Source organism: Microcaecilia unicolor, chromosome 3 (assembly GCF_901765095.1).
Source record: "Microcaecilia unicolor chromosome 3, aMicUni1.1, whole genome shotgun sequence".
NCBI lineage: Eukaryota > Metazoa > Chordata > Amphibia > Gymnophiona > Siphonopidae > Microcaecilia > Microcaecilia unicolor.
The window spans coordinates 342,501,689-342,528,316 of NC_044033.1; the positions used below are offsets into that span (position 1 = coordinate 342,501,689).

The 26,628-nt window shown below is 44.3% G+C and overlaps 1 protein-coding gene across 1 annotated transcript in view; it reads left to right on the forward strand.

Moving 5' to 3' along the window:
- SLC18B1 (solute carrier family 18 member B1) overlaps nt 1-26,104 on the forward strand; it is a 75,451-nt gene extending 49,347 nt beyond the window's left edge. The window contains exons 9-14 of the mRNA XM_030198467.1: nt 3,050-3,141; nt 19,182-19,277; nt 22,984-23,058; nt 24,355-24,448; nt 24,545-24,594; nt 25,027-26,104. Coding sequence (XP_030054327.1) covers nt 3,050-3,141; nt 19,182-19,277; nt 22,984-23,058; nt 24,355-24,448; nt 24,545-24,594; nt 25,027-25,102 — 483 coding nt within the window. The 3' untranslated portion in view covers nt 25,103-26,104. The remainder of the gene's footprint in view (nt 1-3,049; nt 3,142-19,181; nt 19,278-22,983; nt 23,059-24,354; nt 24,449-24,544; nt 24,595-25,026) is intronic.
- Nucleotides 26,105-26,628: the final 524 nt, after the last annotated feature.

Consider the following 26,628-nt stretch of genomic DNA (forward strand, 5'->3'; position numbering starts at 1 on the left):
TAAGCCTACAGTGGCAAGATGGGTCAAGGAAGCCATTGCAGCGGCTTATGTGGCCGCGGGGAAGGTGCCGCCTATCCAGCTGAAGGCTCACTCCACTAGAGCTCAGGCGGCCTCGATGGCAGAGGCCGGATCCGTCTCCTTGGAAGAGCTATGCAAGGCGGCAACTTGGGCTTCGGCTCATACATTCTCCAAGCATTACCGTTTGACTGTGGCTGCACGGGCGGAGGCCCGGTTTGGAGCTTCAGTGTTGAGGTCAGGGATTTCAATGTCCCGCCCTGGGTGAGTACTGCTTCGGTACATCCCACCAGTCTATGGATTGATCAGCTTGATGATATGGAAGGTAAAATTATGTATAATCATACCTGATAATTTTCTTTCCATTAATCATAGCTGATCAATCCATAGCCCCTCCCAGATATCTGTACTGTTTTTATTCTGGTTGCATTTCAGGTTCAAGTTTAGTCTTCAGTTTCTTCAGAAAGACTTCGTGTTCAAGTTTTTTCACTTGGATTCTTCAAGAGTTAAGACGAGTTTGTGTTACAGTGAGCTGCTGCATTCCTCTCCCCTCCGTTTTACGGGGCTGGATTGAGACTTAAAATTCTGCCGGCACTCCCTCCCGCTTCGTGCGGCTGTAGGGCAGCTTTGTACCCCTCCCGCTTCGGCGGTGTTAGGGTCAGTCAGCTCCTCCCGCGGTTGCGGTTGCAGGATAAGCCAGATCCCCCCGCATCGGCGGGTGTGGTGTCCCTCCCCCGCTCCGCGGGGATGAGCTGGACGGATTCCCCTCCCCCACTTGTGTGGGGATGAGCTGGGTTAATTCCCCTCCCCCGTTTCGGCGGTGGTGAGCTGGGCAGAGTGTCCCTTCGTGGGTGTAATTCTCTAAGTGCTGAGTCCTGCGGATGGAGCTTTGATATCGACATACTGAGGAGTTTCCGGCAGCACATGACCACATATAGGGAGGCAAAAGTTTGCTCTCTATCTCCACCTGCTGGTAGATGGACACAACCCACCAGTCTATGGATTGATCAGCTATGATTAATGGAAAGAAAATTATCAGGTATGATTATACATAATTTTACCTTTTCAATATGCTCTGTAATTTTGTTCTTAATAATAGTCTCTACCATTTTGCCCGGCACCGACGTCAGACTCACCGGTTTATAATTTCCTGGATCTCCTCTGGAACCTTTTTTAAAAAATCGGCATTACATTGGCCACCCTCCAATCTTCCGATACCACGCTCAATTTTAAGGATAAATTACGTATTACTAACAATAGCTCCGCAAGTTCATTTTTCAGTTCTATCAGTACTCTGGGATAATTACTATCCGGTCCAGGAGATTTGCTACTCTTCAGTTTGTAGAACTGCCCCATTACATCCTCCAGGTTTACAGAGAATTCATTAAGTTTCTCCGACTCGTCAGCTTCAAATACCATTTCCGGCGCCAATATCCCGCCCAAATCTTCCTCTGTGAAAATTAGTGTGTGAGTGTATGTTGGAGTATTGATATGGTTCAAGGACAGTCAATCGTGGACTTTGCTCATGGGTCCAAGGTCGTAGGCTCCAATTGCAACTTGGACAATCCTGCAAGTGTCAGATCTTCTATTCTCAGGTCTTCCCTTTCGTTTCCTCTATGACCTTGGTAGAGACCTGTCCCGTAAGGAGTAAGGATCCTATCCTCTGATTTGGCACTTTGTCCACCCTTGGCAGTATAGTGTTTTCTTTGTCTGGCCTGCTTTCCGATTCGGTTGGGGAGATGTGCTACATTTGATTAGCGGCTAGGGTTCTTGTATCTTTTTCTGCACTTCTTCTGAGGCCTGTCCCACTATGATTTCACTTCGCTACCTTCGTTAGGATGATGGGGGCTCCTCTCCTCTTTCTATATGACATGCAGACTCAACTTTAATGGAACACTGTAATATTACAGGAGTCTTCAAATACATTCAAGATATTTCCACATCTGTTGGCTTCATATATACATTGCTTTCTTAACTGGGAGCAGTCAGTTGTCCGTAAACCAGATATATGCCCCAGCACTGTCAGATATATAGTATCTGCTTTACAGAGGCCGCTTTCTCCTTGTTCTGAGTGCTGGAAACTTGCTCTCCCAATGTACAAAGGAGCAAAGGACTTGAAGCAGGTGAAGAGCTCAGAAGGCAGCACACATTCAAATATCTGGGCGTGTCTATCATTTAGCACACACATATTTAACGTACACGCTAAAAATGCTAGCGCGCCTTTGTAAAAGGGGCTGTGAATGTTCAACAATGATTTGCAAAAGTTTGTTTGATGTGAGCCTCCTCTACTAAGATGCACCAAGGTCTGGCAGTTACTGTATGTGATAATTGCCAAAATTAATGCATGGTAATCAAAACATCTACACTGGGAGCATTGCCATCATTTTGCTGTGCTGTTAACGTGGAGAAAAAGTAGCTTCCATGCATTAACTGCACTGTAGATAACACACAGTGCAGTTAGCTACAGTTAATCATAGTGATAACTGTGCTGTATTCAGTATCATTAATGTGGAAGCTGTTATTGTGTGTTAACTGTAAAGTACAGTCCTCACCCTTTTCACACTCTATGTTGCCTGTTTAACATTGCAGTTTAACAGCATGCAATAATTCCTGTATTAATCTTTTTGATGTACAATAATTCTTGTCTTAAGCAACTTACACAACTTAGTGCCATTCAGGTGGCATATATTTTTTTAACTTTATTTATTGATTTTAAAGCAACATAATATTTATAAAAACATATAACAGCATATAGTGAAGAAAAAAAAACAAAAAAAAAACAGGTGGCATATTTAATATGAGCAATTTTAGTGCACATTTGACTCTCTGAATTTTGACACATTTTTATATATCTGCATTGCAAAGAGTAGCAAATTATATTGATGACAAACACTAGAAAAATAGTTTAATATATTGAGGGTTTCAGAGATTTTTTTTTTTTTGGGGGGGGGGGGGGGTTGGTCCCTGACCTTGTTTCTTACAATATTTGTTATAAGAATAATAAATCTCTATTATTTTACTCTGGTTTTAATAGAACCTCAGAAAATGGTTGCTGGTCATTGGGAATCTGGGAACAGCTATATGTTTTTTCCTCCTCGGACCTGCCCCTATCTTTCATATCAAAAGGTATTATGATTATTTTCAGAGACTTTTTATTCTTTTGAACCCAACCGACACTGGAAACACTGCAAAAATTGAAGGGAATAGGATAAGAATGGGGAAACCCTGGTTAAAAAGGCACATTGAGTTTGATAATGGACCAGATCAGATTGGAGTTTGTAGAAATCAGCCCTCTAAAAAGTGGTCCAGTTCATTTCTGTGGGAGAAGGAAGTCCTTTCTTCTGTAGCATAGAAACTAATATACAATGAAACATAGCAGTTAAAGAATTCCTCCTTACAAACTTTCTTTTCCTGTTTGTTAATCTCTCAATCCCAAACTTCCCCCACCCCAGAATACTACTCACCACACAGACTGTTCCTACCCCTAAAAACCTATCCCTTCACAACTGCCCCACTACCCTGCAAATTATCCACACCGCCAAAATCTCCCCCTCTCCAACAACTGTACTACCATGCCACAAACTGCCCCTACTTACCCCCCATCCCGCACACTGTCCTCCATCCCCTGCTAGGCCTCCCCCCCTCACACACAACACATGCAGAGCACACACAGAACACACAACAGAGGTATCCTGGGGGATTCCTGCATAACATCACTGCAGAATTTGCGCAGAATTCTGTACTTGCTTTGTAGATTTCTGCAAAGCTCCTGGCATCGGCTGTGTTCTCCCCCTCCCCCACAGAGATTGCACCAGGAGGAGGAGGAGGAAGCGAGCCACTGCACATTGGGTCACTTCCTCCTCCTATGCCGCTTTAGACCCAACTGTATATGTGAGCTGCACAGGCCTCCATAGAGCCCTGTGGTTCACATAGATGGGTCTAAGCAAGCAGAGAAAGAGGAAGTGACCCAATGTATAGCATTTCACCACCTCCTTCTCCTCTTCCTTTTCCTCTTGCCACTCTTTCTCTGTGGGAGAGGGGAAGAGAACCGCTGGTGCCGGCTGAGTGTGCCAGTTTGAATACTCTGGTTCTAATGCCTGGACTCTGTGCAATATGGTTTGTTGGGTACATACTTGGTAGTTTTTATTCTTGTAAACACTGAAAAATCAGAGGGTGGTAGATACCTGGAATTTCCTCCCGCGGGAGATGGTAGAGATGAAAACGGTAATAGAATTCAAAAATGCATGGATCCTGTTTAGAAGGATAGGATCCAAAGAAGCTTAGCAGAGATTAGGTAGCAAAGCCGGTGCTAGGTAGACTTCTACAGTCTGTGCCCTGATCAATACTGAATAGATTTGGATGGGTTGGAGTGGAGCTATTGAGGGGCTTTGAGAACAACTTCAGAAATTTTAGAACAAGGCCAGTGCCTGGCAGACTTCTATGGGCTATGCCCTAAAAATGGCAAGGAGAAATCAAGATCAGGTATGCATATGATGTATCACTTCATACCATATGTAATGAGTTTCTTATTGGGCAGACTGGATGGACCATACAGGTCTTTATCTGCCATCATCTGCTATGTATGTTACTATATTATCTCTTCTGTGGAAAGAGGTGGGCTTGGCATATACATTAAGCACTTGGGGAGGGGGGGGGAGTGTTTCCTTTTAAACTTTTGAGGGATATGTCGGTATTGTAGTTATGTAGTAGGGATGGGAGAAACATTTATTCTAAATTACATGCATATGTACCAGTTCTTACAGCACATACCAAGGAGGTATAATAAGACAGGAGCCGGCACAACGTTACAAGGCTGAAGCAGATTCCCCCCCCCCCCCCCCCCCCCCCCCATCTTCTTGGTACTTCTAAAACAAACTATCAGCTGCTGCATCCACGTTGTCATTGTTCATTGTTATTTTATCTCAGTTATAGTTAGAAACATGCTGACTTGTGCAGTATACAAATGTATACGGAGGAAGTATCACACTGGAATAACCTTTTATCGGTTAGAGTAGTGATTTGTTCTAAATCATAATCTGTGTGTCATTTCGAGGGGCTGGCATTGTATTGGTTCTGAGATTTTTTTTCACCTAGTATGGGCCACCAAAACAGACATCATGTTATGAGAATCAGTGGCTCAACAATCACAGTTTTTATTTTTAACTACAAAGGGGTTTTTTAAACGTTAATTAGGTTGAAACCTGGGAGCATTTAAGATACTTTTTTTTTTTTGTCCTGTACATAGATCAAAAGAGAAAGATGGTATGTGGGAATATACATCTTTTGTTTTGTAGAATGCAGTGGTATATTATAAAAATTAACTTTATTTTTTATTACTACTGTTTAAAAGAGGTATTGTATAATGAGAGAAGAGCTACCTTCATGTAGCAATCCAGAGCTGATCTAAATATACCAGTTCTGTTGTATATATTTATTTCTTCTTAGTCTGGATGTAAATGCAAGCAGCACACTATTAGCCACCAAGTTCATATAAAGTTAATTCTCCGAGGACAAGCAGGCTGCTTGTTCTCACGACTGGGTGACGTCCGCGGCAGCCCCCACCAACCGGAAAAAAGGCTTCGCGGGACGGTCGGGACGCAGGGCACGCCCACCGCGCATGCGCGGCCGTCTTCCCGCCCGTGCGCGACCGCTCCCGCCAGTTCCTTTTTTTCCGCGCCTGGAGAGAGTCGTGCTTTGCCGCTCTCTCTACTTCAGCCGCCGGATTCTTGCGATCGCGTATACGCGGATCGCGCTTCGTTAATTTAAATTTATTTCCTTTTTTTCTCTCTTCAAAAAAAAAAAAAAAAAGAAAAGAGAGACCCTGCGCGTGTGGAGCACGCGCTCCCCTTCTTTTCCCTCGCTTCCAGCGGGGACGCTGCGTGGCGGCCTAGTGGCCGCACGGTCGTTTTCTTTTTTCGTGGTGTGATTTTAGCCACCATTGACGATTTTGACTTCGCCGACGCGATTTTTCCGTCGATGTCCTCAAAGGTCCCGAGTGGATTTAAAAAGTGTGGTCGCTGCGGCCGGCCGATCTCGCAGACCGACACCCACGCTTGGTGCCTCCAGTGCCTCGGGCCGGAGCACAATCTCAAGTCGTGTTCTTTGTGTCTCGGTCTCCGGAAACGGACTCAGGTTGCGAGGCAAGTTCTGCGGGACCGTCTTTTTGGAACTTGCGCCGGCCCCTCGACGTCGACCTCGACGGCATCGGTATCGACGCCCGGCCCTTCGGTACCGGTATCGATGCCAGAGACATCGGCACCGATGGCAGCGACCCCAGGAGAACAGGTCCCGTCGCCCGCCGGTCCTCCGGTGAGAGTGGGGGTGAGAGGCCGCGTGGGCAGTCGGCCCCGGTCACGCCCTCAGCTCGTGGCCCACGGGACCGAACCCTGTCTGACCCGGTACCTCGAGACCGAGGGGGATCGACCTCCTCCTCCTCCATGCCCTCCGGCGCCGGTGACGTGCATCGGAAGAAGGATAAGAAGCGTCGTCACCGGTCGCCTTCGGTGCATCCCGAAGAGGAGGCGACGCCGAAGCGTCATCATCGTGAGGAGAGGTCTCCGTCGGTTGTGGAGGTACCGACGCGTCGGGGTTCCGGCACCTCGGTGCCGTCTCCTGGCCCCCAGCAGCTTCCGGCACCGACACCCTTGCCGGCCCCACCGCCTTTCCCGGCAGCGGGCCTGGACGAGTGCCTCAGAGCCATCCTTCCGGGGATCCTGGAAGGGCTGATGCGCCAGGCGGTGCCGGCGCCGGGGGTGCTTGCGCCCCCGGCGCCGATGACTGTGGCGCCGGCGAGCTCTAGCCCGGCGCCGGGGCTGTCGACACCGCCGCCGCTTGCGGTGCCGGTCTCGACCGCCACGCAGGTGGAGTCCCCGTCGACGTCGATGGAGGGAGCTCCGTCCCCGCCGGCGCGGGAGTCCACCGCTCGACGACACCGAGACCTCGGTGCCTCGACGTCGAGCCGGGCCCGGTACCGGACTCAGCTACATGAGCTAATGTCCGATACCGAGGATGAGGACTCGTGGGGGGAAGAGGAGGACCCGAGATATTTCTCCTCAGAGGAGTCTACAGGCCTTCCCTCGGACCCCACGCCTTCACCGGAGAGGAAGCTCTCACCTCCTGAGAGTCTCTCCTTTGCCTCCTTTGTGCGGGATATGTCTATTAGCATTCCCTTCCCCGTGGTCTCTGTGGAAGAGCCGAGGGCCGAGATGCTCGAGGTCCTCGACTATCCATCACCACCTAGAGAATCCTCCACGGTGCCGCTGCACAATGTCCTGAAGGAGACGCTGCTCCGGAACTGGGTGAGACCGTTAACTAACCCCACCATTCCCAAGAAAGCAGAGTCCCAGTACAGGATCCACTCTGACCCAGAGCTCATGCGGCCCCAATTGCCCCATGATTCAGCGGTCGTGGATTCTGCTCTCAAGAGGGTACGGAGTTCGAGGGATACCGCCTCGGCGCCCCCGGGGCGGGAGTCTCGCACTCTGGACTCGTTTGGGAGGAAGGCCTACCAATCCTCCATGCTCGTGACCCGCATCCAATCATACCTGCTCTATATGAGCATTCACATGCGGACCTATGTGCAACAACTGGCGGACCTGGTCGAGAAGCTCCCGCCGGAGCAGTCCAGGCCTTATCAGGAGGTGGTCAGGCAGCTGAAGGCGTGCAGAAAGTTCCTGTCCAGGGGTATTTTTGACACCTGTGACGTGGCATCTCGTGCTGCGGCCCAAGGTATAGTGATGCGCAGGCTCTCATGGCTGCGCGCCTCTGACCTGGACAACCGCACCCAGCAGAGACTGGCTGACGTCCCTTGCCGGGGGGATAATATTTTCGGTGAGAAGGTCGAGCAGATGGTGGACCAACTGCATCAGCGGGAAACCGCTCTCGACAAGCTCTCCCACCGGGCGCCTTCAGCATCCACCTCCACAGGTGGACGTTTTTCCCGGGCCCGGCAGGCTGCACCCTATTCTTTTGCGAAGCGTAGGTACAACCAGCCGGCCCGAAGGCCTCGTCAGGCACAGGGACAGCCCCAGCGCGCTCGTTCTCGTCAACAGCGTGCGCCTAAGCAGCCCCCTGCGCCTCCACAGCAAAAGCCGGGGACGGGCTTTTGACTGGATCCATGGGAACATAGCCGCCCTACAAGTGTCCGTACCGGACGATCTGCTGGTCGGAGGGAGGTTAAAATTTTTTCACCAAAGGTGGCCTCTCATAACCTCCGACCAGTGGGTTCTCCAACTAGTGCGGTGCGGATACGCCCTGAATTTGGCCTCCCTGCCTCCAAATTGTCCTCCGGGAGCTCAGTCTTTCAGCTCCCATCACAAGCAGGTACTTGCAGAGGAACTCTCCGCCCTTCTCAGCGCCAATGCGGTCGAGCCCGTACCACCCAGGCAGGAAGGGCGGGGATTCTATTCCAGGTACTTCCTTGTGGAAAAGAAAACAGGGGGGATGCGTCCCATCCTAGACCTGAGAGGCCTGAACAAATTCCTGGTCAAAGAAAAGTTCAGGATGCTTTCCTTGGGCACCCTTCTGCCAATGATTCAGAAAAACGATTGGCTATGTTCCCTGGATTTAAAGGACGCATATACTCACATACCGATACTGCCAGCTCACAGACAGTATCTCAGATTCCGCCTGGGCGCACGCCACTTTCAGTATTGTGTGCTGCCCTTTGGGCTCGCCTCTGCCCCACGAGTGTTTACAAAGTGTCTCGTGGTGGTAGCGGCCTACCTACGCAAGCTGGGAGTGCACGTGTTCCCATATCTCGACGATTGGCTGGTCAAGAACACCTCGGAGGCAGGAGCCCTCCGGTCCATGCAGTGCACTATTCAACTTCTGGAGCTGCTGGGGTTTGTGATAAATTACCCAAAGTCCCATCTCCAGCCAACTCAATCTCTGGAATTCATAGGAGCGCTGCTGAATTCCCAGACGGCTCAGGCCTACCTTCCCGAAGCGAGGGCCACCAACCTCTTGGCCCTGGCTTCGCAGACCAGAGCGTCCCAGCAGATCACAGCTCGGCAGATGTTGAGACTTCTGGGTCATATGGCCTCCACAGTTCATGTGACTCCCATGGCTCGTCTTCACATGAGATCTGCTCAATGGACCCTAGCTTCCCAGTGGTTCCAAGCCACCGGGAATCTAGAAGATGTCATCCGCCTCTCCACCAGTTGCCGCACTTCACTGCTCTGGTGGACCATACGGACCAATTTGACCCTGGGACGTCCATTCCAAATTCCGCAGCCCGCGAAAGTGCTGACGACGGATGCATCTCGCCTGGGGTGGGGAGCCCATGTCGATGGGCTTCACACCCAGGGTCTGTGGTCCCTCCAGGAAAAGGATCTGCAGATCAACCTCCTGGAGCTCCGAGCGATCTGGAACGCACTGAAGGCTTTCAGAGATCGGCTGTCCTGCCAAATTATCCAAATTCGGACAGACAATCAGGTTGCAATGTATTACGTCAACAAGCAGGGGGGCACCGGATCTCGCCCCCTGTGCCAGGAGGCCGTCGGGATGTGGCGTTGGGCGTGTCGGTTCGGCATGCTTCTCCAAGCCACGTACCTGGCAGGCGTAAACAACAGTCTGGCCGACAGACTGAGCAGAGTCATGCAACCGCACGAGTGGTCGCTCCATGCCAGAGTGGTACGCAAGATCTTCCGAGCGTGGGGCACCCCCTCGGTGGACCTTTTCGCCTCTCAGACCAACCACAAGCTGCCTCTGTTCTGTTCCAGACTTCAGGCACACGGCAGGCTAGCGTCAGATGCCTTTCTCCTTCATTGGGGGACCGGCCTCCTGTATGCTTATCCTCCCATACCTTTGGTGGGGAAGACCTTACTGAAGCTCAAGCAAGACCGCGGCACCATGATTCTGATAGCGCCCTTTTGGCCCCGTCAGATCTGGTTCCCTCTTCTTCTGGAGTTGTCCTCAGAAGAACCGTGGAGATTGGAGTGTTTTCCGACTCTCATTTCGCAGAACGACGGAGCGTTGCTGCACCCCAACCTTCAGTCTCTGGCTCTCACGGCCTGGATGTTGAGGGCGTAGACTTCACTGCGTTGGGTCTGTCTAAGGGTGTCTCCCGGGTCTTACTTGCCTCTAGGAAGGATTCCACTAAAAAGAGTTACTTTTTCAAGTGGAGGAGGTTTGTCGTGTGGTGTGAGAGCAAGGCCCTAGAACCTCGTTCTTGCCCTGCACAGAACCCGCTTGAATACCTTCTGCACTTATCAGAGTCTGGCCTTAAGACCAACTCAGTAAGGAATCACCTTAGTGCGATTAGTGCTTACCATTATCGTGTGGAAGGTAAAGCCATCTCTGCAGAGCCTTTAGTCGTTCGATTCATGAGAGGCTTGCTTTTGTCAAAGCCCCCTATCAAGCCTCCTACTGTGTCATGGGATCTCAACGTCGTCCTCACCCAGCTGATGAAACCTCCTTTTGAGCCACTGAATACCTGCCATCTGAAGTACTTGACCTGGAAGGTCATTTTCTTGGTGGCAGTTACTTCAGCTCGTAGGGTCAGTGAGCTTCAAGCCCTAGTAGCTCATGCTCCATATACCAAATTTCATCACAACAGAGTAGTGCTCCGCACCCACCCAAAGTTCCTGCCGAAGGTGGTGTCGGAGTTCCATCTTAACCAGTCAATTGTCTTGCCAACATTCTTCCCCAGGCCGCATACCCGCCCTGCTGAACGTCAGTTGCACACATTGGACTGCAAGAGAGCATTGGCCTTCTACTTGGAGCGGACACAGCCCCACAGACAGTCCGCCCAATTGTTTGTTTCTTTCGACCCTAACAGGCTAGGGGTCGCTGTCGGGAAACGCACCATCTCCAATTGGCTAGCAGATTGCATTTCCTTCACTTACGCCCAGGCTGGGCTGGCTCTTGAGGGTCATGTCACGGCTCATAGTGTTAGAGCCATGGCAGCGTCAGTGGCCCACTTGAAGTCAGCCACTATTGAAGAGATTTGCAAGGCTGCGACGTGGTCATCTGTCCACACATTCACATCACATTACTGCCTCCAGCAGGATACCTGACGCGACAGTCGGTTCGGGCAGTCGGTGCTGCAGAATCTGTTTGGGGTGTAAATCCAACTCCACCCTCCAGGACCCGAATTTATTCTGGTCAGGCTGCACTCTCAGTTAGTTGTTCTTCGTAGGTCAATTTCTGTTGTACCCTCGCCGTTGCGGGGTTCAATTGACCTGGGTTCTTGTTTTGAGTGAGCCTGAGAGCTAGGGATACCCCAGTCGTGAGAACAAGCAGCCTGCTTGTCCTCGGAGAAAGGGTATGATACATACCTGTAGCAGTTGTTCTCCGAGGACAGCAGGCTGATTGTTCTCACCTACCCTCCCTCCTCCCCTTTGGAGTTGTGTGTTTCATCTTTTGCTAGTTATTCAACTGGCGGGAGCGGTCGCGCACGGGCGGGAAGACGGCCGCGCATGCGCGGTGGGCGTGCCCTGCGTCCCGACCGTCCCGCGAAGCCTTTTTTCCGGTTGGTGGGGGCTGCCGCGGACGTCACCCAGTCGTGAGAACAATCAGCCTGCTGTCCTCGGAGAACAACTGCTACAGGTATGTATCATACCCTTTATTTTCAGTTGAAAATAAATCTGTTGGCTGCCTGCTATGGTCATTGCAGACCATCCAAAACACAGCAGCAACATTGATATTCAAAAAGTTGAAATGTGAGCAACCCCACTACTCATAATGCTAGATTAGCTCCCGATCAAGGCCAGACTGTTTTTCAAAACCAGCATTTGCATTTCTTGGTGAATCATCTTCAAAATACTGTTTGGCATGTCACCAGATTACATGGTAGACATGATCAAACTATCACCAAGAAATGCAAACCTAGGAACCAGAGGTTACCTACTACTTCAACTGCACAAACGTACTATACAAGTCCACTTACATGGCAGGATTTAGCTGCCTAGGATCAAAATGGTGGAACTCTATTCCCATAGTCATAGGACCCCCAGGTTCAACGAAAATGTGAAACAATTAAAATCTAGAACCAGACAACTCGAACGAGCTTTAGCTGCCTAGGATCAAAATGGTGGAACTCGATTCCCATAGTCATAGGACCCCATGGTTCAACGAAAATGTGAAACAATTAAAATCTAGATCCAGACAACTCGAACGAGCTTTAGCTGCCTAGGATCAAAATGGTGGAACTCGATTCCCATAGTCATAGGACCCCATGGTTCAACGAAAATGTGAAACAATTAAAATCTAGAACCGGACAACTCGAATGAGCCTGGAGAAAAAACAAAAACGATCAAAATCTAAACACTTGGAAAGAATCACATAGAAAATACAAATATGAAATAAAAAAATCCAAACAGAACTACTATAATGAATAACTAGGTTCTGACTACAAAGACATGAAAAAGTTATACAAGCTATTGGATAAATTACTAGACACAAAACCAGTGTCCTCAACAAAATCAGGAATTCCAACAGCAGACAATCTTGCTAACTACTTCAAAGGCAAAATTGTCGATCTACGCAAAAATATGTCGCAGGACTACACCAACCTTGATACCTTCCTTAATGAGCTAGACCCACACTCAGAAGAATACCCAGCCAACCGAACTTGGACAAATTTCGCCCAGATCACACAAGAAACAATAGCACTAGCAACCAATAAGATCTCTACAGCCTACTTCAATTGGACACCTGTCCCAATTATCTAATGAACCCCCCCCCCCCCCCCCCCACTCAATTCATCACTGAACTTACCTCCCACCTCAATTTCTTGTTCCAGCATGGCATATTCCCCAAAGACAAAGGTAATATACTACTCACACCATTACCAAAAGACACCAAAAAGAAAACTAATGATATCACCAACTACCGACCTGTGGCATCCATCCCACTTACAACCAAACTGATGGAAAGCATTGTAGCTAAACAACTTACTGAATATATCAACAATTTCTCAATCCTTCATGATTCACAGTCGGGCTTCAGATCTCTCCACAGTACGGAAACCATCCTGGTAACTCTTCTAGCCAAGTTCAAAAAGGAAATCACATTAGGTAAAAACATACTCCTCTTGCAATTCAACTTGTCAAGTGCATTCGATATGGTTGACCACTATATACTATTAAGAATACTCGACAAGATAGGTATAGGAGGTGAATATACTTGATCCATTTATCAAGGGTTTCCTAACCACGAGATCTCATCAAGTAAAAGCAAACTCAAACATATCACCATCATGGAGTACCGATTGCGGGGTACCCCAGGGTTCACCTCTCTCACCCATATTATTTAATCTGATGATGATCCCCCTTGCTCATGCCCTATACAAGCATAATCTTAATCCTTTTCTGTATGCAGATGATGTCACCATTTACACACCGTTCAACTCTAATCAAACAGAAATCACTGTTGCAATAAAGACTAGTTTAAGCTTAATGGATGCCTGGGCATCAGCATTCAAACTCAAACTCAACAAGGAAAAAACTCAGTGCCTTATTCTCTATTCTCACCACAAAATAAACCTCCCTTCATCTATAAAAACCCCGGAACATACTCTCCCAATATCGGGCAAACTGAAGATCCTTGGAATTACTGTTGACACCAACCTAACCCTGGAGCCAAGCCTTTGCCACCACGAAGAAAATGTTCCATGCAATGTGGAAACTCAAACGGATCAAACAATTCTTCCCAAGGGAAACTTTCTGTAACATAATTCAAACAATGGGACTATCACATGTTGACTACTGTAACACCATATATGCGGGATGGAAAGAACAGATCTTAAGGAAATTCCAGACCGCACAGAACACGGCAGCTAGACTCATTTTCGGAAAGACAAGATTCGAAAGTGCTAAACCCCTACGTGAAATACTGCACTGGCTACCAATCAAGGAACGAATAGCCTTCAAAATTTGCACTCTGGTCCACAAAATAATCCATGGTCTGGCCCCAACCTACATGACCGAACTTATCGACTTAACCTCATCGAATCATCAAGAATGTTTCTAAACCTGCATTACTAAAATACAAATCAACATATGCATCCAGCTTTTCCTACATTTGCACCCAGTTCTGGAACACTTTACCTAGAAACATTAGAACTGTGAACACCCATCTAAAATTTTGAAAAGACCTCAAGATTCACCTGTTCCGGAAAGCCTACCCAGCAGACCCGAACTACTTCATGAACAATGCATCACATCTTTCAGTCTAAGAAATGAACAATACCCCTTCCACATTGGGATTACTTTTCTCTATATGCTACTATATATTTGTCCCAGAGTTGTATTCTCTTTTTCGGAACCTTATCAGCTTCCTTGCACCTACTGTTACTCTATTTTCTACTCTGTATATATTCCCAGAGTTGGTACTCTCCCGTCCGGAACCTGTAAGCCACATTGAGCCTACTGCTATGTGGGAGTATGTGGGATACAAATGTAATAAGTTAAATAAATACGAAAGAAACATCACAAACTACCTCCAGTTCAGAAAAGACCTATCTCAGGAAATTGTATGAGTAAAATATATACTAGAACAACAATATACAACTCTAAATCTAACTGTAATGCATCTTTTTATGAATACTTAGGAGAAAGTTTTGCTTTCACTACCTCCACTGCATGCAGATCTATCTTATGAATATTCATTGTGGATATACTGAAAACCTGAGTGGCTGAGGTGCCTCCAGTTAAACCCAAAGGCGAAACCTAAGGGTGTTTGAACAATTATATATATATATATATATATATATATATATATATATATATATATATATATATATATATTTAATTATGGTTACATTTGTACCCCGTGCTTTCCCACTCATGGCAGGCTCAATGCGGCTTACATGTTGTATACAGGTACTTATTTGTACCTGGGGCAATGGAGGGTTAAGTGACTTGCCCAGAGTCACAAGGAGCTGCCTGTGCCTGAAGTGGGAATTGAACTCAGTTCCTCAGTTCCCCAGGACCAAAGTCCACCACCCTAACCACTAGGCCACATGTGTTTTCTGACTTTATTTGTTTTCAACTGCTTTGGGTCCTACAGATCTGTACATCATCTGTCTAGAATTTTGGAAGATAGAAAAGAGGAAATTTAAAAAAAAAGTAATTTTTGGATGTACTCTGTTGAAGTTGTTTGTTTTTGCAATGTGTGTATTTATGCCTGTTCTGGTGTGTGCTTGTGGTAATAATAACTATCTATACTTATGGCTATGATTTCTGAACATGCGGTATCATTAAAGGACAGACTTTTAAATGCCCAGTTGGGTATATATGCTAATCTGAACTTTATTAAATGTTTCAGACATATCCATCAACTTGCTCCCATGATGATGTCGTATTTTCAAATGTAAGCCACATTGAATCAGAGTTTGCTTGGGATAATATGGGATATAAATGTAAAAAAAAAAAAAATCTTTTATCCTCCACCTTTATCCAACTGCTTGGTGATGGCACAAGGAAAGCAAGTTTGATCCATTGAAGACTAACTCAAAATAAGCTGTTCCTTAGCTGGACTCTAGTAAAACGCAACCATACCATGCCTTTGTGATTGTTTTGCTAAGAAGTTAAGCAATTAACTGGCTTTCTTGAAAGGATTATATAACCTTTGGATGCATAACTAGGAGCATGAACGCACACCATTTATGCAATATCACAATTCCTCATGTAGAAAAACAGAAACAACCTTTCAGGGTGGATAGTGTTCACAATGAGCTCCTTTTATTATCATCCAGAAAGAGGAGAGAGAATTTTCAGTTTTGGCACAGTATAAGCCATCATAAGAACAAAATGTCAGAAAACGAATGGACTGCATTAACACATAAGTCATAAGCGTTTGCTATTGTTTTTATATAGAAATATCTTTTATTGTCATCATAAGCAAGAATAAAGGCATATAGCGCAGCACTGAAATCCACAATACAGCACTGAAAATAACACAGCAAGCTCTGAAGTACTGACAAATATTTTGAATATAACCCTCACCCCTTCACAGACTTCTCAAACTCCCCTTACATCCCCCCCTCCTAACAGAGAGAATTCAAAACCAAGGAGGTTTTAGTTAAACAATATACATCTCACAAGTTTGCTATTGTTTTGGACTACTCAGTATGGCAGCAAACTCCACCCTCTGGCTTCAGCCCAAATAATGGGCCAGATAAGCTCATGCCATCTCCTGTCATTAAACCTCCTTGGCATATAAACACGGGGGGGGGGGGGGAATAGAGCAAGGTGAGTGTCTTGAGGAGGTGGGGGGGAGTAGGAGCAGACAGAGCAAGCCGAGTGTGCCATAGGGAGGGAGGAAGGGGGGCAGAGAGATGACTGTGCCATGGGGAGGGTGGGTGGGGACATAGCTGAGAATGTGGCATGAGAGGGTGGGGGAATTAGGCTTGAGGATTGTCTTGGGAAGGGTGGGGGAGAGAATGAAAGGTGGAGTTGTAGGGAAGGTAGAATGAGTGTTAGGGGTATTTCATCCTAGAGAATACAAGGGGTAGAATTAGAGGTCTTGCTGGAAGTTAGGAGAGAGAACTGCATTTGTAGTGAGAGATGGAACTGTGGAGGCCGGAGCTTGAGGGAATTTCAGGCCTTATGATAGGGGAAATTCTGTGCCAAAACATTAACAATAATGCTGAATTTTTAAATTGTGGGCAGAATTTTAAAAAATTTGCACAGAATTCCCCCAGGAGTAGCACATACACTAAAAATAATTTCCTGGCAATAATGTGGATATTATAATAGTATAAGAACTTCCAATTTTCAAACACTTCCAATATCTCCCAATAATTTTTTTAATTATAGGTAAAGAAAGGACCTATAATAGGAGGGAGGGACAACCTGGGAGTCACCATCCCAAATGATGTGGTGACTGCCTTGAATCTAGATCCCTGGGTGTGTCTGCGGTATTACAGCCAACAAATGTGATGGCATCAGACTTAGAGATGTGAATGTGAGAAGAGAGAAGCATTAACTATGTAATGACAGCGTGAAGTTGTTCCTGCAAATATGATGGAAGATTCTCCAATGAAGCTGGTCAGGCGAAATGGTCGCCTGTTGGTATCTTCTTAAAGATAAGTGTCATGTTGATGCATCGTTGAAGTTAATGTCAGTAAGGAAGAAATGATGATTTCAATGAAAATATTAAAGAATAAAAAAATGAAAAATAGAAGATCAAAACTTTAAAGGGTGATTCAATATGTTTTTTGGATCTTGGATCAGTGATTGAAGTTTAGCTCATGATATAAAAAAGGCCACATTATGACATGGCAACATTATCATGTAGCATTTTCTGAGGTCCTTTTTTAACTTGTAATAATAAAATAAAATGTTGGGGTGATACTAGAAGTGTTTGAAAATTGGAAGTTCTTATACTATTATAGTTGACACAATTGTAAACAGAAGAACTTTGGAACTATAGCCATTTAAGTATGCGTATAATGTGGATATTTCATTTTCTTTATTTCTACTGTGAAGCTTTTTGACTGACTTGTACTGCTTTTTTATTGGTTGCTATGAGTACTACCAGTTAATATCTGTTTTAATGGTGAGGCTAGATTAAGGCATTTTCAAACTAGGCATTCATATCCAGGAGGTAGAAGGATGCCTCAATCTGCAGTTCTCCAATTCCCACCATGCCTGTTTCCAGGATAATTAGCAACAGAGACTGGGAGTAGGATCCAGTCAGTGGAACGGCAGTGAGGTCAGAGTACGGACGTCTGCCGTAGTTGTAGAAAAAGAAGTGGGCAATGGCGTCTCCAGACAGAAATATTTGGGGTGGCAACAGGGGGCGAGTCAAAGTGACGTTTCTGCACATCGCGCCCTCCACATCACAGCCTCTTCCTCCGTGTTGCTAGGTTATTATTATTAGCTACATTTTGTGGGATACAATATGCTGTAATGGTGATCACCATTTCCAGACTGAGAATTGCAGAATGTTGTTGAGTTTCAAGAACAGAAAATATAATACCATTTAGAAGAAAATAGATATACAATTCGTTTCAATTATTTAAGAACAAGGGTAGTGTATAATGTCTATTAGATTGTAAGCTCTTTGAGCAGGGACTGTCTTTCTTCTATGTTTGTGCAGCGCTGCGTACGCCTTGTAGCGCTATAGAAATGCTAAATAGTAGTAGTAGTAGTATAATGACAGTATGATAAAGAAACCAATACAAAGAGTTCAGTATTAACTTGTTCTAGTAAAAGATTTGATGTCAGTTCATTTGAGAAGGGTCCTTATGATAGGTATCCTTAAACAAGTTGGTCTTTAGTACTTTCCGGAAGGCTGCCAAGTCATGCGTTGTTTTTATGGCTCTTGGTAATGAATTCCATAGGTTCCACATTAGGCGTCACTACCAGGAAAAAGATCTAGGTATCGTCATGGTCAATACATTGAAATCTTTGCTCAGTATGCGATAGCAGCCAAAAAAAGCAAACAGAATGTTAGGAATTATTAGGAAAAGAAAAGAGCAAAACAAAGAATATCAACATTGTAACGCCCGTGTGGTTTGACTGCACCTTGAATATTGTGTGCAGTTCTGGTTGCTGCATCTCAGAAAGATATAGTGGAATAAAATAAAAGTGCAGAGAAGGGCAACTAAAATTAAAGGGATGGAACCCCTCTCCTCAAGTCACTTATTGGTTGTGTATCAGTTTCCATATGCACTTAAAACTCCTGTTATTGACTTACTAAGGAGCTGCAGAATGAATGCACTTGTATGTTCTCTTACCTGTCCCTGCACCCTTCCCTGGGAGCTCCTTTCATGAGGTAAGTTACCCTCACTGTACCCTTCTCTTCCATTACCAACTCCAGACTCCATTCTGAACAGACATTGTAAAATTGACCAAGCTTACAATACCAGCATATTTAATCTTTTTATACTTTTGTCCTAATCTGTGTGTAGAGTGCAGCTGCCAGTGGAATTCAGGCAGAGAAGAGTTATCTACATTTTCAGGAGCTAGGCAAGACTTGACTGTTTTATGTGCTTTTGATGGGTCCCAGTAGAGGGCTACTATTACTTTATTGTGGTATGGTTTTATTTTGTTGTATATTGTTTGTATGTTATAGAAGGGTAGATAAGCAGGTTTGAATAAATATTGAGGAAGGGGGATTTTAAGACGGCCAGTTTACATGCATAAATGACTTCTGAGAATGTTCCTTCCCATGTTCTTGTACTTAAAAGCATTTCTGTGATTTTGATTTTACAGTCAGCTGTGGTTGTTTGTGTTAATTCTGGTCTTGAATGGATTGTGCCTTGGGTTGTCTTCAATCCCAATCTTCCCAGAAATGCTCGAATGTACTTAGTAAGTAATGTTGTCTATTTTGTTTTATTGTTAAGATATTGATCTGTTCTACACTCTTTTTACAAACAAATGATCTTTAACACAGTAAGAGACCTACATGGGAATGGGGTTTGCAAGAATCCCGCGGAACCCGCGGGGTTCCTGCAGGGATGGAAGCAGTTCTGCGGGGTTCCCGTGGGGATGGAAGCAGTTTCTGTGGGGTTCCTGTGAGGATGGAAACAATTCCTGCGGGGTTCCCATGGAAGTGTAAGCTACACCTGCGCCAGCCTCTCATGTACCAAGTTCTTTGAGTGCTGTCTCCTCTTCCTCCTTGCTTTAACAGCACAAATGCGGACAGTCTTCCATTAAGGAAGTGGTAGAGACACAAATGATGACGGAATTCAAAAAGGTGTGGGATAACACAGAGGATCTCTAATTAGAAAATGGAAGTTATAAAAAACCTAAACTTAAATGGCTGCATGTGTGTGGATATGTTGAGTGACGCTTAAATGGCAACTCTGGCTATGAATAACTAGGGCCGATACCAGGCAGACTTGTATGGTCTGTGTCTAATATATGGCAATCTGGTTTAGGGTGGACTGGAAAGAGCATAGACAGCAACTCGTGTCTGGAACATGAGGGCAGTGCTGGACTGACTTTTACGGTCTGTGTCCCACAAATAAGACAAATTAACTGGAGTGGGCTTCAATGGCAGCTCCAGCAGTTGGAACATAATGATAGGGCCAGATAGACTTCTATGGTCTATGTCCCAGAAACACCAAAGAAAGAACATAGTCAAGTATATAATATCACACTCATTGATTTAATCATGAATAGATCATGAGTGTGACTATTGGGCAGACTGAATGGACCGCTCAGGTCTTTATTTGCCATCACTTACTATGTTTCTATTAATCCTCTTTGCTCCTGGGCTGATGCACAGACCTCAGCATCAAAGGTCACCTGACCTACTGGCGCGTGCATTGGGCGACCTCTCAGCACACAGTGCCAGTGAATCAGAGGCAAATCTTGCATGTGTGCACCAGAGTGTTCCAAATACCAACTTCCGTTCCTTCCTTGCCTGCAGTTCTGTGGCTCAAATCCAGAGAGAGACTGAGAGAGCTGACCAGAATGGGTCTTGCAGGGATGGGTTAAATTCTTGCGGGGACGGATTGTGACTGGTTAAATTCTTGTGGGGATGGGTAAGATTCCAGTAAGGACGTGCGGGGATGGGTAAGATTTCTGTCCTCGGAAGAGGGGAACAAGATGGCGGTCAGAGAGGAAGTGGATCTCTGAGCTCCCGATCTCTGCTAAAGTTGGCGCTGTAGTGAACTTTCTACCCGATAACATCATGGGGAAAAGAAAGGGGAAAGCGGTGAAACCAACCTCCTCTGGTCCCGTTAATTCCACTCCCCGCCAACAGACGCTTGAGAATTGTGGAATTCAGAGACTGGAGTTGCAGACGCCCACGATGGTCAGTCTCGATGTTTCTTCGTCGAACTACAGCATGGAAGGCGTCTCGCTGAGTTCGCCTTCATTCACTGCCCCTCCTCGACCCGGAACTTCTTTTGCAGTCGGAGAACAGCTAGAAGAGCGGACCGAAGTGCCTAGCTCCCAAGCTGTGTCAGGAGGTCCCGCTGCAAATGTGCCCTTAGAAGCGACTCCCATCGTGAAAGATGGGGGAAACCCCACCTCTGCTAAGGCTTCGAGGGACGTATCCGGAGAAGTTCGGGGAGTAGTTAAACCAGCAGTGATAACTTTAGAGAATCTCTGGGATGTCATGCAGAGCATGAACAAGAACCTGATCCAGGTAATTGATATTCTAAGAGAAGATTTATCAGCTAAATCTATGCAAACCCTGACAGCCTCTCAAGCTCAAAAAAATAAGGAGAACATTGAAAATATGGATGGGGAATTAAAATCTTTACAAAATCTTACGAGTTTAATAATTAAAGATAAAGAAACTCTAGTAAAAAGAGTTGAGTATCTTGATAATCAGACCAGGAAGAACAACCTGAGATTTCTTAATTTTCCTAAAGCACCTTTAATACCACCTATAGATATGCTTAAGAAATATTTTGAAGAAATCCTAAAAATTCCTAAAGAAAGTTTCCCTCTTGTTGTTAAGACTCAATATATATTTGGGAAATCTTCTAAACCAGAACGCTTACCTGAATTGAATGTAACAGCTTTTCTAGAAGACTCTCTTGAGACAATTACACAAAGATTGACTTTATTAGTTACTTTTGCTTTTGAAGTTGACAGGAATAATATATTCCGCTTATATTTCAAGAATATGCAAGCCAGTTTTTTGGGGGGTAAAATTCAGATTTACCCGGATCTTACTAGAGATACGCAACGGAGAAGGCGAGAGTTTTTGGCTCTTAAACCGAGGACTCTCGCCTTAGGAGGGACTTATACCTTGAAGTATCCATGTAGATGCCTGGTAATAATTAGTAATGTTACTTATGTTTTTCTCGACCCCCAAAAAATGGCTGAATTTATAATTGCAAAGGAAAAGGGAACTGTCCAGCCCTGAATGGCCCCAATGGCATGCTGGTTGTACCATTTTGTGGATGTCTAATACTCATCTCTCTGAGTGATTGTAAGAAGGAAATGTATTTTCTTTTCCTTGTTTTTCCTTAAGGTTTTGTTTTCCTATATCTTGTTCCTCCAAATTATGGTGGTCAATATGTATATGTTTTTGTTTCCTGTTTATTAATCCTAATAATGGAGAGATTTATCTCTGTTTGTAATAATATCTTTAATCCTGCATTTATATTAATATGAATGTAATTTGTTGAAAAGCATAAATAAAATATATATAAAAAAAAAGATTTCTGTCCTCGTGCAACTCTTAACAGTAACACCCCTGTTACAAAGCTGTGCGGCAATGCCGACACAGCCCATTCACTTTAAATGGGCTGTGTTGGCATTGCTGCAGCCGGTAGCGTGCCTTTGTAAACAGGGGTAAATGAGGGAAAAGAAACTATTTTGGCTTTAGCTCGCAGAAAATTCGATTCAGGTACACTAGACATTTTCCTGTTCTGGAGGGTTTATGATCTCTGGGACCCTTTTACCAAAGTGTTCTGAAATCTGGAATTAATGCGGGATTTTAGCACGCACTAAGCCTAGATTTAACATGGCACTTTTTAAAGGCATTTTCTATTTTTTTGAATTTCAGGTCAGGCATTAATGTTTGTGTTAGGATATAGTGCCTGTGAAAGGTTAACACACAAGCCCTTAGGAGGCAGTAAGGGCTCCTGTTTTAAACTCCTTGTAAGCCAGTTGGTGTGCGCAGAACGCTTCTACACCCATGGCTCACCCCCTTCAAAACATGTTTTAAAAAATAACTAATGCATGATTTAGCGCATGCAAACAAGGAAACATACAGCAACAAGTCAGTTATTTATTTCCTGTGCCAAGCATGTGTTGGAGCTTAATGCCCTGTAGTAAAAGGGCCTCTGAGTTTGTACCTGTGGCAGTGGAGGTTAAGCAATTTGCCAAAGATCACAAGGTTCTTCATATTGTAAAAATATTATTTGCCCTTGTACTGTATATTCTATACCATCTTTTGAGTGTCATTTCTGTATGATGATTCCATATTTTAAAAACTACAACTGTCACTTCATTTCATTAGTGTATTTGAGGTAGAAGCTTTTAACTGTGCTTTTTTTTTTTTTTTTTTTTTTTTTGAACAATGAATTTTGTTGACGTGCATTAACAGCAAAAATGGATTTGAAGAAGGTTTGAGTACCTTGGGTCTAATATCTGGACTCTTCGGTGCAATGTGGTCTGTTGGGTACGTACTTGGTAGTCTTATTCTTGTAAACTCTGTAAAATTGGTTTTATTTAATTTATCGAAAGAGGTGGGCTTGGCATATACATTAAGTAAACACTCTGTAAAAAGAGTGCCTCCTGCCTTGGAGGAAATATATTTTTCTGTGGGAATTTTCAGGCGCCGTATATAGAATCTAGCTTATGACACCTACACCGCATAATAAGATGAACTAACAGATCTTAAAATAGTGCCACAAACCACTTAGCGATTAACCTGGTGGTCAGGGTATCCAAGCACACTCAAAATGAACAACCCGCCCAAATTGCCAGCAAAATATGAGTACTATTAAGAATCATATTGAGAATTTTTGCATAAAAATCGATTACACAATAGCACCCTCTAGCGTAGTTGAGGGGTAGCCTTACCCGAGCAGTGCAAACTGCAATATAAAGGCAAAAAGTGCATCTCCAGTAAAAGTGGCAAACCGTCCTCGAAAAAAATACACCGTTTATTGGCAAATGATGTGACATATCCACTTATGAATATACAATTTGTGACATCACAGGCCTTACTTATGCATGAGGTGAGCAACTGCCAATCAGCACTAAGCTGAGTGGAGGTACTATAAAGCTAAGCACTGTCCCAAAAAGATAAACTAAAAAACAAACAAAACGATGTAGTCCACTCATAATCATATCAGTTTCTACAAAGTCTGTGAACAAAAAAGTGACCGGTTCAAATATAAAATTTTCCATGGATTCCAAAAAGCCTAACCTCCCTGTTTACTAAAGCTTAGCTCGCGTTATCTGCAGCAGGGCCCATTTTATTCCTATGGGTCCTGCTGCAGATAACTCGAGCAAAGCTTTAGTAAACAACCCCCTGAATCTTTAATATAAATTAAATATTGTGATAACAACTTTAGTGGGGAAGGTCTTGAGTTACCTAGCTAGTGCACTATGATTAGCACATGCTACCTGGATAAGAGTTAACGTGAGAACATATGGAAACATAGAAATATGACAGCAGATAAAGGCCAAATGGCCCATCCAGTCTTCCCATCGACAGCATCCACTATCTCCTCCTCTCCTTAAGGTACCATACGTCTGTCCCATGCTTTCTTGAATTCAGACAGACTTTCTATCCACCATCTCCACCAGGAGGCTATTCCATGCATCCACCACTCTTTCTGTAAAAAAGTATTTCCTTAAATTACTCCTGAGCCTATAACCTTTTCATCCTATGTCCTCTCATTCTTGTGTGTGTGTAGAGAGAGAAAATAATTTTTTTTCACTTGCCCTTTTTCTTATTCTTTTTTAGATCATTTGTTGGGCCTACACTTGGTGGATTCTTAAATGAGAAGCTTCAGTTTGAGTGGGCTGCAGCCATACAAGGACTGTTCGTACTAATCATTGTAAGTCAGTCACTAGGACTAATGTGATATTCCTGTGGGAGAATACATGATCTAAATGAGATGTTTCCAATAGTAACTCGAGATATTCTCTTCTAGGGACTGATGGTTTGTGCATTCTATATTGTGGAGACCATGCAGGCAAGGAGGTAAGACACTGGTCATTTTTCTGCTTCCACATAAATAAGAGCCTAAACTATTAATTAAGCCTGACATAGGAAATGCTGTATAGAAGCCTTTCAGTGCACACATTTATACCAGTAGGTATTCACAGGATCTGAGGCAGAGGATAGAAGAATGATATCTGACCACCCTGTGAGTGTGACATGGGCTTTATAAATGGCTAGTGTAGGAAAACTTGTTTTGTTTTCTGCAATCTCAGAATCACAGCTTCTTCTGTTCATTTTTGTAGAGCTTCTAGACAGATGTGGAGATATAATCCGTTGTAAATATATTGTGTGCTATTTGAGGAAATTGTTTTGACACAAACTTCATTTACACTAATTCAAACACATTTTCTTTCTTTCTTTCTTTCTTTCTTATCTGCCACAAATTTATTTTTTCCTCTTACTATTTCACAGATCTCGTTTGCAGAATATTGACAATACAGACGACGAACGAACTCTGCTGCTAAATGCCAGAAAGGAGGACACGTGAAAATTGGTGATCTGGAATATTGTTGTAGTTGGTATGAAGATAAAATTGTGACCATTAAGCATGGCACAAAAGTTTTAAAACTAACAATGTAACCGAGAAGAATCCACATGCCAAGGAAGCTAGAAATTAAATGGTGTATTTGCAAAAAAAAAAAAAAGAGACAGTATTCAGTTTAAAAGAGGGCATTATGATATATATAAACAGATTTTAGTGATGTAATGTGTCAGGTACAGACATTGCTTTAACTGTAGTCCAGCAGTATCCATTTGTTTTTCATTTTGTGTTTGCAGTCCACATTTATTTCTAGAAAAAGTTTTGAAAACCTTTTTTTTTTTTTTTTTTTAATTCCTCAGAGTACTTGAGAGATTTTCCATACCCATGCTCCCCTCAACATCATACTAGAACTCTTTAAGCAATATTTTAGAAATGTACTGGGGTATTTTTCCAGTATTAAATTAATCCTTTTTGAAAAGTACAGAAAATGTCTGTGTGATTAATCATGTTGCTGTGGTGTGTGTATGTGTGTACCTTTCAGAAAAGTTCTGACAGCTGATGATACCCGTCTGCTGTTTATATTTGCCATATCCCTTTCGGAGATTTTTAGAAGAGAGGGAGCAGAAAAAAATTAAACCAGTTAATGTTTGTCATCTAATATCTTTGGGCCCTGTTTACAAAGGTGCGCTAGTGTTTTTAGTGCGTGTTAATGCTACAAGAATATATGGTTGTCTGTAGCAGTAGCGAGCGCTAAAAATTCTACAGTGCAGCTTAGTAAACAGGGCCCTTTATTTGCTATAGTAAATTGGGACTAACTTTTAGAACACGGGGAAAGCGTTTTAGAAATCACAGGGCTTGGTTTTAAATTTCATTTAGACAATGAAATCATAAGTACAGAATGAGAACCTCTCTGCATAAAGTAAATAAGAAAATCAAATATGGAAACCTTAGGCATGCTGAAATCCTTGCATGGAGTTTGTGCTCATCCGTTTACAGCAAAGTGTAAAATAGAAGTCTCCACTGCCATTCAGTGCAAGGGTAAGGGTGCTTTAGTTTAGAAGGGCAGCACAGAATGAGCAGTACTATATGCTGGGCTTCTTCTGAATTTAGTGTTATTAAACTTGTATTTAAAAAAAAATGAAACGGCATTGCTGCAGCCGTCTAGTTTTAATGATACCCATATTTGCATTGAATTAATCAGCATGACAACTAATACAGGGGTTCCACTTACCAAGGACCAGAAACTGGCGCAACCAGAATATGGAAAGAACTTCTTTCTTAAACAAATTGTCTTCCAAACATTTGTTAAAAATCTGAAAACTAGTCGTCTGTGTGTGTGTGTGTGGCTTTACGGGATACCTGACTAATGAAATGCAGTGTTCTGTGTTTGTAATCTGTAACACATTCTTGCATCAGGCCGGCTGCTGCTATGGTCCCTAGTTGATGACATGGGACCTGCTTAGAATAACATTAAGTATTTTCTTGTGGATTTTTCTTGTTTATAGCATCCTGTTGAAATGTCACACCACTCG